At 39.8% G+C, this 17,190-nt stretch overlaps 1 protein-coding gene across 1 annotated transcript; it reads left to right on the forward strand.

Moving 5' to 3' along the window:
• The first annotated feature begins 8,548 nt into the window (after positions 1-8,548).
• Positions 8,549-13,057, forward strand: LOC115744866 (protein trichome birefringence-like 10). Its single transcript, XM_030680254.2, has 4 exons — positions 8,549-9,244; positions 10,231-10,620; positions 11,373-11,531; positions 12,085-13,057. The coding sequence occupies exons 1-4, from the start codon at positions 8,829-8,831 to the stop codon at positions 12,443-12,445; spliced, it is 1,326 nt and encodes a 441-aa protein (XP_030536114.1). The 5' UTR covers positions 8,549-8,828; the 3' UTR covers positions 12,446-13,057.
• Positions 13,058-17,190: the final 4,133 nt, after the last annotated feature.

The raw sequence follows: 17,190 nt of genomic DNA on the forward strand, positions 1-17,190 counted from the left end.
TTTGAACTCCCGTCTATGGCCACTAGATTGAGACACTCCTGGGCATATACACTCAATTTGGAGTCTCGCAGCTGCCATGACCACGGAGTTCGAGCTTGAGCCTAAAGTTGCTTGCTCGAATTCGAGGTAGCAGCAGCCATAGCCGCTATAGCCACGGTCACCTGAGCTTTGACATGTTGCTGCCATGGTGTCCCTTGAGCTCAAGCTCGCAGAAGACATGATCACGGGAGCTTTAGGCATGTGGCTGTGGACGCTCGATGGGTAAAAGAAACACAGAAGATGAAGAGAAAGTGAATGCTAAACACACACAGAAGAGAGGAAATTTCAAAATTTTCACAAGATGAGCCTGACACGATACTTGTCAAGCTCTGAATGGACTATCTTAAATATGACGTGGCACAACTATTGTAACCAATATTTTCTCGTCCCGAAGGCCCCCTCAATCTTTTAAAATATGTGTAGGACCCAAATCTTCTAAAAAAATTCCATATTCATTCAGCAAGTGGTATTTGGAATTTTTAACAGAGAAATGATTTTGCGAGCTCCGTTATCATGCTTTGGCATGAATGGGACTATTGAACTTTAGTGTTATGTACTCGGTAACATTGACAATCTATTGAAAACTTACACCCCAATGACATTTGATGAGACGTTCTTTAGAAAGGAATTCTAACGTGTTAATAATCCTAAAATGTCAAGAACTAGTGACGCAGGGGAAAAAGCAAAGAGCTATTCCTCTGCTTAAAAGACTATGAAGTTACTCACACATAAATTAGAAATGCGATGCATCCTTTGCTTTTTATTTTGTGAAACATTCTATATGAGTAAAATATAAAAATTTTCTCGCATCACATATCTCTATGATTTAAAAAAAAAATGAGCTTCGATTTTCTTAAAAATTCTCTATTGTACGTTAGCGAACGATATTTGGCGCCCCGGCATGTTTTCTCTAGATCCGTCCCTATTTGGCATTAAGTTGATTCTTAATTTTTTAGCTCAAAGCATTTTCTTTAATAATATATTCTCTTAAATATTTTCTAATGATATTCATTTTTCCTTAAAATAAATAGAAGATAATGTTATTATCATTTTTTTTTCGCCTACCTAACTTGAAAGTCGTTATGGTAACATGAGATTTTCTCACCGCCCCTTTATTCCTCTTCCCCACTACCTCTTTGTCGACCGCACAAATCTCTCTCTCTCTCTCTAGATTTTTTGCCACCGTACACTTTATAATATTTTTAGTATCTATTCTCTATTTTTAATTGTTTTATTTTTGTGAAAAATGTAAGTAATATAAAACAGAATAAGTACATCAGCTTAGAGGCATCCCCCAACATTACAAAGAGAGCTAATAATCCGAAAAGATGGAGGTAGGAAGTCTCCATATAGTAGCCAATACAATATTCGTATGGGAGTGTCTGATTTTTTGGTTGAGCGAAGCTCGATCTCTTATATTTTTACGCACCTTAGCCAAAATAATATGAAAGTCAGTTGACTTGAAGTATCTATTCTTTATAATAGGGCCTGTCTGTTCATGCCTCGACGAAAACAAAAAAGAAAAGAAAAGAAATTCTTGCCAAAATGTGAAATGTAATTCGGATCTCAACTAATTATGAAAATATCAGATGTAAATTTCCGCATAAATACATAGGGTTAAGGGATAGAAACTAAGTCTTCATCTTTCTGATGAAACAATCAACACTTGAAGAATCGCTATGGACAAAGGTACGTTCTTCATATTTATTGATCGTGAAAATCATGAAGATCAACGATTTCGTATATGATGAATTTCCACGTAAAGTTTATGTTAATCGCTTACAAAATTCATGTGTCAATATTTGTATATTATGAAAATCTGCAATGCTCCGCTTTTAAAATGTCAAAATACGTAATCCGAAGACAAAAAAAATCTGAATCAGGCAAAAATATTATACAAGAGTTGTGGCAAAATGAGCTTATATCATGATGAGGTCCCATGGGGATCGGTCCCTCGAGGCTTTAATAAGACATCGGGAGAATTGTTTTTTTGTTTGTTCGTTTGTTTGTCTTTTTTATGTTGTTAATCCTGGCATGGCGGACAAGCTATTCAGCTACAGTGTCTTGTCTTTGCTTCCCCCACTAAATCTCCCCAGACAAGGGGCATGTGATTCTCAGACACTTCCTCGATATTCCCTTTTATCTTTACTTTTTTTTAATTGGAACGATTTTCCTTTTTATCATAAACAACTCGCACGACTACATTTTTAATGCAAATATTACTCAAAAATGTAAATTTGGAGAAGTACATTAAATGTGTAATTTCATGGTAGTTTGACATTCCATGTACTCGACTTAACATGAGAGCAGCTCCGCAGCTCACCCTTTTATGCTCATTAATCTAATTTCGAGGGTAGTCTCGAGTTACATGTTGATTTTTATTTGGTTCAACTTACGCAAGGAATGATGACCCACGTTGAAAATTTATGTTCATCAATATTCGACTAATCAACAACTCATATGATTTCTTGTCAAATCATCATACGCTTTAAAAAATAATCACCTAGTAACGAGGTTACACAATTTTTTTTTTATGCTTTAAATAGTGAAAAAAAAACCTCAAAAAACAATGATATTAATTAATGTTATATAACAATTAAAAACCGCAGCACAATTAGGAGACGATAAAATTGCAAGTAATAAGCATAAACAGAATTGAAATAACTTATACGGGATGGGCCCCGCCAATTCGTCATTCTCCCGCCATGCTCTTCCTCACGACGAGCCGGCCAAGGGCCATCGAGGCGGGGCAGGGTAGGACAAGGTTAAACGGGGGAGGTAAAATATTGCCATCTTAATCCACTAATATGTGGAAAAAGGCCCTTTTTTCAAAATGTTGCCCATGCTTAGGTCCTCTCGGGACCTTGGCGGACATGCCCCCATGCCTCAAGATCGTACTCGAGTCCCTCAAGATTGGGCTCAATCCATGGCACTCGGCTCAAGTCCTTGGTGCCCAAATCCGAGATTCGGGTGGTACACGAGACTTTATCTCGAATATGTGTTTTATAATTTTCTCGTGACAATATGAAAAAAAATGACTTTCATATTATTTACAAAATAAAATCAAACATAAGGAAAATGAAACTCCCCTTGAAAATATGTTCTTATACAAATATGTGTATATATTTATTTATCTACATAACGTGAAGGTCAATATCACACTACGAGACTTCCTCACTACCCGTTAGCCCTCTATCCCTAACGGCTCTCTCTCAACCACACAAAGAAGCGCCACTACTTTTTTGGCCTTCCAAACCTTTCATAATAGTTTCAGTACGTTGACAAGCAAATAAAGAACATAAAGAATACACGAGGTTCGGCAATATGCCTAAGTCCTCAGTCAAACACCTCACCCTTTCTCTTTTTTTTTTTCGTTATATCATCAAGTATGTACAGATCCATAGATATGCAATTAGACGAACTTCTTCTACAAGTCAAGTCTCTACAAATTACGAAAAATAATTCCCCAAGGGTGTCAATGGGTCGGGTCTCGGCCCGACCCGAGTCGGCTCGAAACCGAACAGTGCCAAGCCCGTCCCGGCCCAAACCCTCTTCGGGCCGGGTCGGGTCCGGTCGGTTTCTTTATTTTATTTTATTTTTTTATTTTTTTGAATTAAAATCACTTGACATGTCCGTCGAATGAAAGAATATAAAAAAATAAAAATGAAAACAAGATAAATTAAAAAGAAAATGTGGGTGGAAAAAAAAAGGGAACAGGGCCCGCTCGACCCGGCCGGATCTTAACAATACCAAGTCGGCTCGAAAGGCCCGAAAATTTGGGTGAATTTTCGGGCCGGCCGGGGTCGAGTGGGTCCGGCCGGCGCGGGCTTTTTTGACACCCCTAGAATCCCCTACAAATTAGGAGGAAAAATAAAATCTCCTGCAAATTAGGAAATTACAGCTCACACCAACATTTATCCCTTATAATAGGCTAGAAAGTAAGGACACTCTTTGAAGGCGTTCGTATCGTGTCGAACGCGTCCAACACTCCGCCACACGCAATCGACATATGATCAACTGGTGTCAAACATCTTACACTTGATCAGCGCTTCGAACACGCCAACGACATGCGAGCCCAGTATCCCGATATTACATTCCGACACGCATAAGATCAATCTTAAATATTTTCAATAAATTAGCGGTTAAAATGTAAATGTATCAAAATTATATATACTTGCGTCATATATTGGTTTCCCTAAAGTTAATATACCAAATCAGCCTAAAAAAAAAACTAATCGCTGATTCCTAACGTAAGAAGAAGAAAAAAACTCACAACCGATATTTTACATATACACCATTTAATATGCAACGTGTCCCAATGTGTCAAAATTCTCTATTTTTTTTAGAAATGACGTGTCGGCATATTGTATCGTGTTATGTCGTGTCACATGTTGTGTGTCGGAGTTGTTGCTACTTAGGTATTAAGGCATGCTTGTTCGCGCTTCAACGAAACTAAAAAGGTCCGACCAAGATTTGATATGCAATTTGCATCGCAACAAATTATGAAAATATCATATGTAAATTCATGTACCCTATGAAAGTTTAGACGTTCCAGATTTAAACCGTCAAAAGTATCTAAGTTTGAAGGATTTAAATTGAGCAAAAAAATAAAAAAAAATAAAAATAAAAAGTCAATTCAAGTCCGTGATTGTAGTAATTATATCTTTTGAGCACGTGCATTACGTTGTACTAGTTATAGTATTTTCAAACAATATTTCCTTATTTTGGGAAATTTTTTGTGGTCTCTTGATGATCAATAAAATATCATTTATACCTCCTCGTGATCAAGGTGCATTGCATCATAACTCTTATACAAAAAGATCGGTACACGCATTTAAATCTTGGAATGGCGGGTACGCTACTCAGTGTCTTGTCCTTAGCTTGCCCTAAACCTCCCCAGACAAGTGGCCTGTGATTCTCAGACTCGTCCTTCGATATTCCTCTCATCGAAAACCACTCTCACGTGTTCACGAGGCTATCAATTAAGGACACCGACTAAATCCTGTACTATGGTGCGGTTGGTTCGACCTTAGGGAAAGTCTTTGGAAAAATGCAAATGATTTTAGCTAAAAGAGGATTTCCAAATTATAAATAGTACTTGGTAAAGTGTAATTTAAAAACACATTGAAAAGCAACTTTGACTTAAATATTGTTTGGAAAAAAAAAACTGCACTTTGTAAATGAATTTTGCTTTTTTTTAAAAAAAACACGAACATTTTCAGCAAGGCTTTGGTCGGCTGCCAGCAACCTCGCCTGAGGTCGCGAGATCTCCAAGCAACGATCGCTAGCCTTCGTTGAGATCCTCTATGCAAATCGTGGGGAAGATGAACAATGCAAGAGTGGATAAAAAATTATTAGACTCAATACTTACATTCTGAAATTGCAGCATTCCAAAAAATTATTAGACTCAATACTTGCATTCTGAAATTGCAACATTCCAAAGTACCCTAGGACCTGTTTTGAGCTAAATCCTTTGGAGAGCTTTGGAAATACATCATTTGCATTTGTCCAAAGCTAAAGGACTTTGGTAAAGTCGAACCAAAGGCCCCAATATGATATGAAAAAGGATTTAAAGGAGTAAATTACATAGATTAATATGTACACCAAGAATGTGAAATAACTGTTCTTCTGCTGTATGATTTCGTAGTACATGAAAGCAGTTTCTGATTTTCGTATTTGATTTTGCGTTCCGCAATTCCTGTTTAATACTTGGTTATCCTCACGTGTTGACACATAAATTTTGGCTGTCATATTTTGTCTTTTATCACATAAGAAAAATAGGGGCCGACACATAAATAAACATATCATTAACATGGATCACATACTAACGTGATTGTGTGGCACATAGGATGGGCGATGATGATTGAACCGCCACATTAGCGATTTTCGGCATTAATTGACCGGAAGAACTATATTGGAATCCTGTATAAATTTTAGAATTAAATTAGCCAAATTTAAAAGTTTACGATCGAATTGACATCTATACAATAGGTTTACAAATGGTTCGGTAATTTTTTAACTTTTGGCAAAACTCCAAGAGACACACTCCACATTCTTGTTAAGGAAGCAGAAAAAATCTTCAAAATCTTCTTTATATCTAAGTTAAACCCACCCTTTTTTTATTTTCTCAATTTTCATGTTTCCGATTTTACCGTCATAGATTTTTTAGCCAATGGTTAAGCTCTTTCTTAAGTTGAATTTGGCGTTTAACTTCAAGGGCATCCTTGAGTTACATTTTGATTATTGGTTCAACATAATTACACGCAAGAAATGGTCACCCCAATTGAAAGTTTCTATTCATTAGTTTTGAGTCTTTTGAGTAATCACGCTACTTTATTTGCTTGCCATATCTTCGCTTGGTGTCTATGGAATTATTACAGCAGGTCGGTCTAGTAATTAGGGGGCGGCCGGGTGTTGCAATGGTCGTATATTTGGATTATGCTTAGGACTTAAATGCAAATTATCACAATTATCTCAACTACTCATCCACTTTATAAACTATTTTTCTTTTGACAATCACACTTCTTACATTGAGTGAGTCGTTAGATTTTTACCGGGGTCACTTCGTAGAATCGACTTTGATGAACAAAAAGTATTGCGAATTGTTGTTATGAAGAGAGAGATAATTATCGGGACCTCTTTAAGCACCCGATTAACGGGGAAAAAAATTACTGGAGGACATTTGTGGAAGTCCATTACTAAATTTGATACACGAAAACCATTGACAAATTGTTTTTTTATCTCAACCAATAGAAAGATAGGTAATCAGAACCCCTTTGACCACCCAATTCTTCTTTTGGATTATTACAACGAAAAACTTCAAACTGGTACATCTATGATAAATTTACCATAAACTATGTTTTTATCACAAAAAATCACAAACTGGTATACTTATGATAAATTTACCCCAAACTATTTTTTTTTTACCATCAAAAACCCCAACCTGGTATACATGTGACAATTTTATCCTAAAATAATTTTTTAACAATCGAAAATATCAAATTGGTACACTTGTGCTAAATTTGCCATTTGTTAATTTTTATTAAATTTGGTTAATACCACGAAAACCCCAAACCGATATACCTATGATAAAAAGAGAGTAAAAACCCCAAATTGATAGATCCGTAAACTGTTACGTGTCATCCAACTCAGTAATTTGACGGTAAAATTTAATGAAAAACTAACGGATGGTAAATTTCTCACAAGTATACCAATTTGGAGTTTTTGGTATTGTCATATGTGTACTAATTTAAGATTTTTTGTGATCAAAAAATAGTTTGATCTAAATTTATTACAGGTATACCCATTTTAAATTTTTTGTGGTCAAAGAAATAATTTGAAGTAAATTTATCATAGATATATTAATTTAAATTTTTTTGTGGTATTAATCCAACACGCAACGAATAATTACCAATTAAAATAGGTCTGTAGCAAAACAAAGCCATATATTCACTTCCTCTTCTTTTTTTCCTCTGCCTATGCGCACTTCATTTACTGTGAAAAGGAGTGGGAAACGGATGTCTAGAGATGGCAACCCTCTAGGTAGGGAGCTTGGTTTCGTCAGCGAGCCATTAGATTTGAATCACAGTAATCGGGAAAGAAATCAATTCAAGATGGACTAAGGTTTTATTAAACCCGTCAAACGGGTGGGTGGGTAGGGTCGGATTGAAAATGGTGTGACTCAAAGTGACCAATTTTTTTTATGCAATATAGATCTAGCAACCCATAATCGACCCAACATATATCCGACCCACTTATATTGCTAAAACACTTCCATTTAACTGAATTTTAGGAAAATTCATACCAAAATCGAGGAGAGAGCGTAGATTGAGCAATCACGCGATCGAGTAAATGTGAGAGAGTACAAAGAGAGCCGTAGAGATGAGTTTGTTATAAATATATTGTGAACCCATTTAATACTCATATTATTTCGGGTTCTATCATTTTAAACCCATGATTTATATAAGAATTTAGCCTATTGTATATGGATTAAGATATGTGTCTATAATCCTTTTGACGAGTCTAAGTTTTACATTCGAGATAAGCGAGCCTGTTATTACAACAGTTGCATGGAAAACAATCAATTGAGCTGCGTCCTAAACTGAAAAAGACAGTTCTAGGCATGATGAATCTTTAGGCCGACCATGAAGTTGCTCTTTTTCTTGCTTCACTAGCTTGTGCGCTAAGTGAAAATTGAAATTAAGCACCGGCTAGGGATCCTTATTTGCTGTCAGGACCATGAACAAGATATCCACGCGCTGTTGGGACGCGTGCTTCGCACGACCCAATCAGCCCGCAGGGTTCCCAGTGTTACGTGGCACCTCCTGTCGTGGAGAGTTGCCGTTCAGATTTTCTGTAGCCGTTAACCTATTAGAATTCTAGAGATTGTTTTTAAATAAAAAATAAAAGAGGAAAGAGAGAAATTCCACTTTACAGCAAGAAGCGCTCTCGCCCCCACTTCCCCACGAACCCCCATTTCTTTGCCACTCCATTTTCATCATCGATCGTCATCTCTCTCCACTCCTCCTCTTCAAATCTCTCTCTCTCTCTCTCTCTCTCTCTCTGTGACAGAGAAGGAAAGTGTGTACAGTTCAGCCATGGAAGCTTCTTTGCTTCACTGAGGCCCCCTTCTTCTCTTCTCTTTCTGCTTTCTTGCCTTTTCTTTCCCACCCCATCAAGGACTCGGGACCCGAGTACGTACCTGACCCACCAAGCAAAAAGAGCGAGACGGGAGCAACTGAACCCACCCAGTGCAGAAACAAGAACCGGCCTCAACACGGCCGCATGCCATGACCATGCCAAGCTCCGAGCTCTGCCACAAGTTCAAGCGCCTAAGGCTCTTCGAGCCGTCGGTGGGGGTGCTGGGCTTCGTCCTCGTCACCTTCTGCGTGGTCTGCGGCTTCTTTTACTTGGACTACAGGAGAGGGTACACTAAGTTCTCTGGGAGATCAGAGCGGTTCGTGTGGCTGCAGGTGCGCGACAATACCAGCAATCGCGAAGTTAAAAAGTTCGACTTTTTGGAGAGAAATGGCGGTGATGGGTGCGATTTGTTTGATGGGGATTGGGTTTGGGATGATAGTTATCCCTTGTACGAGTCCAGAGACTGCAGATTCTTGGACGACGGCTTCAGGTGCTCTGAGAATGGACGGCCTGATTCGTTCTACACCAAGTGGAGATGGCAACCCAGAAATTGCAATTTGCCCAGGTTCTTGAAAATTTGATTCATTTCACTTTTCTGTTTGCAGTTCTTGCTAGAGAAATTTTGGTTTTGGTCTTATCTGTGGGAACGATTTTCGGGGGACTCAAAACAGTGTTGTCTTTTGGATTGTATCAGGTTATGATTACCTGGGACTACTTGTCTGGGTGTCATTTTTGTTTTGTGGATTGGCTGACCCGTGGGGCATCTTTCAATGGGTCTTGATAAGATGCGTTTGAAATTGAATTGAATTGAGTCCTCTTGCACGAAAGTGACTAATTTTGTTAGATTTTCGTAAGTATGTTAATCGAAATATTCAGTGGAATTTAATTCTTTTTGTTAGAATTTTTGTTCTAGCACTGGCCGGATAAGTTGCTGAGTTTTTTGTGGATATAAAAATTTTACTTTTCAAGCATCGTCACAGTATTTTGCACCTTGCATTTTGTTTGTTTCCTTCACGCCGATCTTGCTTGGAGGGGAGTTCCACATTACTAAGCCCCTCCCGTGACTTTTTTCAAACTGACCTGGAGCTTTCAAGTGATGAAGACAAGCTCTCTAACTGACCTGAAGCTTTCAAGTGATGAAGACAAACTCTCTCTCTCTCTCTCCCCCAACCTTCAATTGGTCCACTTTTTTTACCATGTTTGTTACTTTACATATTGGCAGCTTGGAATTTATCTTGAAACCATCTGGCTGAATGGTAGATTTCCTGAGCAATTAATATGTTTAGATTCATTTCTTTTCTTTATTTGTTCTTGTTCTTGCTTTATGCTAATGAAATGTGGATGTGATGAAAATTACAGAAGTTGAGTTTCTCAGCACTTCAAATTTAACATACTGGATCATGATGTGAATGAGATGTAGAAGCATGAGATGTTCGATGTAATGCTAGTTGGCGATGCAGTTCATGAATCATTTGCATGACACGCTCTTGGTTTGATATTGATGTTGCAAAACTTTGGCCCACAAACATTGATAATGTCTTGCAACACCAGATTCGATGCGAAATCGATGCTGGAGAAACTGCGGAACAAGCGGCTTGTTTTTGTGGGGGATTCTATCGGGAGAAACCAATGGGAGTCTCTCATGTGCATGCTCTCCTCTGCTGTTTCTGATCAGGACTCGATCTATGAAGTGAATGGCAGTCCGATTACAAAGCACAAAGGCTACTTGGTGTTCAAATTTAAGGAGTTCAACTGCACTCTGGAGTACTATAGAGCTCCGTTTCTGGTGCTGCAAAGCCGGCCTCCTCCGGGATCGCCTGATAAGATCAAAACAACCCTGAAATTAGATCAGATGGACTGGACCTGTTCCAAGTGGAGAGATGCGGACATGCTGATCTTCAACACTGGGCATTGGTGGAACTTCGAGAAAACCATAAGAGGGTGAATGGATCTTCTCATGCAAGTTCTTTGTTATTAATTATCTATCTCAAATTTAAATAAGAAGAGGATATGTACACATGGATACATACATCATTCATGCCGGCATATCCATAACACTACTGCTGCTAATTTTTTATTGGGAGCAAGGAGACCTTATGTAATACCTACTTGATAGCGATCATTTACAGATATAAGCCGGTTGGAATTAGAATGGCAGAGGTTCTTTCCTAGACTTACACAAATGTACTCATAAGGGAAATTACTAGTGACAAGTTTAATGTGCAAGTCAGGGACTTTTTCTAAAATTAGAATGGTTGATGAGGTGTATGGTTTGCTACGGATTAGCACCACCTCATTATGATGGAGAAGGGTCGTTATAGGTTGGTTTCTAGACATCTATTTAGCTGAGTTGGGAAATATAGCTGGCCTTTATGTTATCCCTTTCTTGATCAGGTAGCCCTTAATGTTCTAGACAGTGCTGTGACGTTCTTTGATTAGTTTGTTGATGCACACTCCCCAACTTGCTGTTGCAAATTCTGGACCAGTCTGGCCATCCAGCATCTTTTCATAGTTTGATTGACATGAACATAAGGAATCGGGTTTGTACGGTGTCTGTTGTTTTTCCGGTCTGGGCAAGCATGTTCTTTGAGTCATGAAAGAGCTAGTTGTTAGATAAAGCATGCAGTAGGTCATGTTTTGATCTTTCATGCCCTAGCAACTGTCTCATATCAAATTGCACTACCATCTGTCAGTGGTTGTTATTTCCAAGAAGGGTCGGAGGTGAAACCGGAAATGGCAATAGAAGATGCACATAAGCGAGCCATCGAGACTGTCTTGCGGTGGATGCGCAAGGAGGTCAATACAAACAAGACACAGGTTGTTTTTCGCACATTCGCACCGGTGCATTTCAGGTATATGTGCTTCCTTGATAAGTTACTATGCTTAATTTATTCAGTTGCTCAAGCTATGTGATCCAGATGCCCCATAAAGCATCGTAATAAGGAATATGAATAAATAGACCCCATTGTTATTTGCATTCAATTAAAAGCATTTAGTTGACTCTCTACTTAGCATAGTTCACGAGTTCTGACATGTCATTGTACTTTTTGGTCCTTCACCAGACTGGTCCTATAAAGCTCTTGTGATCATATCATGTCTGTTTATTGAATCGACCACTATTTAAGGTGTAAGAGCAAATGATATTCCTACGATACTTTCTTGTGCACCTGTTCAAAGTTTAGCAATCTTTTCCACGCCCGAGTTTGACTTGCGAAGCCATACTTAGGGGACTGTTTCCAGGTTGCAGTGGATCACTCTCTCTAAGTTCTTATGCACGTGGGCACTTGATATTAGGTGGCTCTGTTGTATTAGAATTGGCTACTGCAATAAAATTGCCTCGACATTTGACGGTTAAAATACAGAATCTTTCTGCAAAAAATGACCCATTGGTAACAAATTTTACAGAGGGGGTGACTGGAGGAATGGAGGAAGCTGTCACTTGGAGACCCTACCGGAGTTGGGCTCCTCGTCAACTGCACCGGAAACATGGTCTCAATTCAAGGTTGTCTCTGACGTATTATCGGCTCATTCAATTGCATCGAAGGCAATCAAATTCGATGTGCTGAACATAACTCACATGACGTCTCGGAGGAAAGATGGCCATGCGTCTCTTTATTATCTGGGCTCTGGTGCTGGTCCAGCGCCTGTTCATAGACAGGACTGTAGCCATTGGTGTCTGCCTGGAATCCCGGATTCGTGGAATGTGCTACTTTACACACTGTTTCTTAAACATGAGGCTAATAAGGATCGACGATCGACAAAATGAAGCTGCAATTTATGCACAAAACTGGACGTCAGTCAACCACAGGATCACTGCAATATAACAGATGAACTCGCACTGTCTAGTGAAGGAGATCAACTACAGTATCCCGGATTGACAAACAGAAGTTGCATATCGAGCGAGCCGGATGTTCTCTGTACATGATGCACATACCAAATGATGGCCAGCTGAATGGTGAAGACATGTCGGGACACCGAGCGACTAGTTGTAGAAGCATTATAGTGATTGGCCAGATGCGCGGTTGGATTAGGCGGAATCGATCTTTCCTCATGCAGAATCTGTAATCATCAAAGCGGTTTTGGTTTATCCCGGTTTCGTCTTTCCTGAAACTGAACCTCTTTTAGTTCCATTGCTGCTGCTGAAGAGCAAATACACATACCGGCGGCGAGCATTTTACTCGTCTGTCTTGAATTCAATGCGTATACTGTACATACTAACCCGTCGCTGATAACTTGCCGGTGAAGTGTAACAAGAGGGCAAAGACATCTTCCTAGGATTCATCCTCATGAATCGGTCGCACCCATTTCCGACAGTTTAAAGATATTCCAAAAAACCAATATCTGCTAAAGCGTGTAACAAATTGTATATTCAAGAGCAAAAAGAATGTCTATTATGAAAGAACAAGCAAGTAGTGTTAGAAACTTGACTTTCCCTTTTTGACATTCTTCTAGTCTCTCATGTATGAAATCATTTTTATTTTTACTCTCTCTCTCTCTCTCTCTCTCTCTCTCTCTCTCTCTAATGCAACACATATGCGAAGATACTAATATAGGAAGTAGAATTAAATTAGGAAAACCGGGTAAGATAGCCTTTTATGATAGGTCTAATACCCTAATTAACTCTCAACTTTAACTCTAGTCTCAATTTTAGCTCAACTGTTTTTTATCCCATAAAACACCCCCAACTGTAGGTCAAGTCTCAATTCTACAATAATCTTTTTTGTCTCGTGAAAAACATCGACTTTTCCTTAAGTCCCAAATCTCAAGCTTGAAAGCAAGTGCAGTGAGAACAATTCTTTCTGCTATGCCAGAACCTACGTATTGGGAAATGCAACAAAGAGAACCACCAAGTAAAGTAGATCTACGCCAACTTATTGAAAGTTTCAAAAGCTTGCGAATCTTGGATCTACATGCAATGAATGTCAAGAAGGTCCCAAGGTCCATTCGTAAGTTGAAACATCTCGCGTATCTTGATCTCTCTTGCAATTATCCACTCAAAAGGCTTCTTAACTCCATTACAAGATTGCAATATTTGCAAACACCTAATCTCTGACGTTGTTATGCCCTTGGCGAACTGCCAATGGGCATAAGAAAGTTTGCCGACCTTAGAGATCTAGACATAGTTTATTGTTGGAAACTTAGTTATGTGCAACGTGGTAGGGCAATTGAGCTAACGTTTGCATAGGCTAATGTGCTTCATTTTGCCTGAAGATAAAGCTCTTACTAAGAATTTATTGCGCACTTGGGGTGCTAATGGGATTAATAACATCCGGGGAGGCCGCACTCAAATCTGCAAAACTGGATAATCGATGAATATAGATAGAGGAGAGAGCTTTTCAATCCAGAGTTCAAAAGTCAGATGATTGGCCTCAATAATCTCAGAGATGGAGTCTCTAGAATGTTTGCATGAGGAGAGCTTGCAAAAGTCTCACTTCACTTGAAATCCTTAGCATCTACCATTGTCCTTGGCTAACTTCCCTCTCGCTCGGTATGTGACATCTATCGAACCTTATGAATATCTCTTTTCGGTGTGGTGAGGAGCTCGATTTATAGGAATGACGAGAACACCAACATCTCGGATTTGCAAGGACTCGAGAACCTCCGGTCCGTGGACATCCCATGAAGTTCCCAATCTAGCATCTCTACCAAATTGGCTTCTATAGGCCAGCAACCTCTAGTGCCTTCATACTAGAAAGTTCTTCAACTTGGAGGCTTTACCGAAGCAGACGGAGGCGCTTCGATCACTTCAACGGCTCGACATCATCCAGTGCCCTTTGGTTGGCATCATTACCTGAAGGAATGCGAAGGCTTGCATCCCTCAGTCACCTAAGAATCGCAGCTTGCCCAGAATTGGACAAGAGGTGCGAAAAAGATGCAGGCGAGGATTGGTACAAGATTGCTCATGTCCCGCACATTGCTCGCCAGCTCAAATACTCCGATGGAGTCGACTTCCGACTAGGAATTCTCCACTTTTCTTTCCGAATGCATCTGGACCTCTTTTTCCAAGAGACTAAAGACTAAAGGTTGCACGAAGTGCACGTCCAATAATCCTTAAGCAAGTCATGTTCTATTGGCCTGTCACTTCTAGTTTTAGCTGAACATAGTCATCTAAGTAGAGGCCACACAACTTTACCATTAATCCATCAAAACCATAAACACCAGTTTACTCCCCAAGATACATCGAGGCATAGTTTACGTGGATGGCTTACCATTTTTTATAATGCAGGGGCACGAGCATAGAACTCGACTTAGGAGGCACATGGCAACACTTCTGCTTCATAAATCAACTTCGAGCCAGAAGTTGATTTTCCTACTTCTACTTCGGAAGTTGATTTTTTATCGGAGAAATTCGTTTGGCAACGGTTGAAAATTTCTACTTCTGAAACATTATTAACACAAAATCTTCTATGAAAAATTATTGTTGGCGGCCGAAAAATTTCTACTGCATTTTTAAATTTTTTAAAATTTCTTTTAAAAATAATTTTCATTTTTAAAAATATTATTTGCTTTTTAAAAATAAAAAAATTATTTATTTATTTTACTCTGGCAATCGAAGACCGCAACTTGGTAATAGACTGCGGCGGTGGGCGGGGCGGTGGTCAACTGTTGGCGGCGAGGGGCGACAATGGTAGGCGGTTGGCGGAGGTCGACGGTGGCGGTGGTCGGCAGTTGGCAGCAGGGGGTGACAATCGCAACCGGTGATGGGCAGAAGTTGGGCGTGGGCAGTGGTTGGCAATTGGCGGCAGCCGGCAAAGGTCGGCGGTGAGCGGTGGAGGTCGGCGGTGGGTGGTGGTTAGCAATAGGGGGCGATCAATGGATGGCGGAGGTCCGTGGTGGGCAACGAGGGGCGATGATCGGCGGTGGTTGCAAGAGGTTGGCGGTAGGTGGAGGTCGGCAATGGTAGCAATCGGCGGTAGGTGGAGGTCGGTAATGGTAATGTCCGGGAGTGGTGGTCGGCGATTGGCGGCAAGGGGGCTATAGATGGCGATGGTCATGGGTGGTGGTCGGCAGTGGGTAGCGGCGAAGGTCGGTGGAGGTGGGCGTGGTCGAAAAGAGGGTAAGGGTGCAATGAAAAGATGGTGATGCAAGAAATATTTCTTGAGTTAGAAGCAATTTTTTTAATTTCTCAAAATAGAGGAAAAACAACTTCAGAAGTGAAAATTCACTTTATAAGTAGAAATTTCTTTCAAAAGTAAAAATTTTTACCAAACGAATTCATACTTTAGGAGTTACATTACCAAACGGATTTTCGCTCCAGAAGCACTTTTGGAGCAGAAATCCACTTTCATAAGTATTACCATGCGCACCTAGAAACTCAAGAAATACCATGAAAATCTCATAAACTGGCTAAATTCAAGCCATTGGTTGGTTAGGTGGCATTAACCCATAGTAGTCACATGCAGTTGGTGGGATTCAAACAAATGATAGTTCTTAAGCTGAACGATTGTACAAGTTTGCATTACCTTCCTGTCACGTGATTTTTTTGACAATGGTCTACCACTAACAGATGCGGCATGCCAAAGTTCGAGCAATGAAGAGAGTTCCTCTTGCTTGCATCCTATTATGTGCGGGAAAAGAGAGTGTTCAAATTAAACCAACAAAGCCAAATTTACACAAGTGATTGCACAAAGGAAATCAAATGTGCCCATCTCGCTCAAGTATACCTAGGTACCTCGACCATTAATGGTGATCGTCTCCCATACTTTGGCTTATCAAAGCATCGCATTTCATGCTTCTCTCCTCTTTATTGATTCGCAACGCGATGACATAGATTTCATGCCCCTCTAAAGTAAATTAGCCAACTCATTTTTACTATTCAAAACAAAATTTACCGACCAAGCTAATAAATTACAAAGGTCCTAGCAATTTGTATTATATATTTTGTAAATGCTCTTCAACGAAAGGGAAATTTTGAACGGAAAATGGTCCTCAACTTTTTGCACCCTTATGAGCTTGCACCCCAAGTTTTTGAAATCCACACCAGTTTACAGTCTTTCAAAAACTCCCTATCCTCCAACTACTCAGTAACCCCAGCAGCCAAACGCTAAACAACTATTGCCGCCGCCATGTCCGCCGCCAACCACGACCAACGCGCTACCTACTGTCAGTCTCGTGAGACGCTTGCCCCACTCTCTCTAGTGCGACCCCGAGCGTGAGCTACTGTCCCTCGCTCACCTAAGCTCAAATGCTAGCGCTGTCAGAGCTTGGCCACGGGAGGTTGTAGCCATGGCCTGCTCTAAACAAAACTAAGAGGTTATGGCTAGCTCGAGCACATCATTAAAGCTCAACCATAATGGAGCTCCACATCTGGATGGAGGCTGAGCCGACCTCGAGTTGGATTGTAATTAAGGCTGTGTCGAAGCTAACACGATAACCTAGAGGAGGATAAACAAGTTACATTAGATAGATTTAAACTTTTCCGTGGAATGTTTGCAAGAACACTTCAATGGAGGCAGAAGCAGCTTCCATGAAACAATAAAAATATGAGTTAAAGAGATAGAGGTTTTTGCA

The sequence above is a fragment of the Rhodamnia argentea genome, chromosome 6 (assembly GCF_020921035.1).
Source record: "Rhodamnia argentea isolate NSW1041297 chromosome 6, ASM2092103v1, whole genome shotgun sequence".
In the NCBI taxonomy this organism is placed as follows: Eukaryota; Viridiplantae; Streptophyta; class Magnoliopsida; order Myrtales; family Myrtaceae; genus Rhodamnia; species Rhodamnia argentea.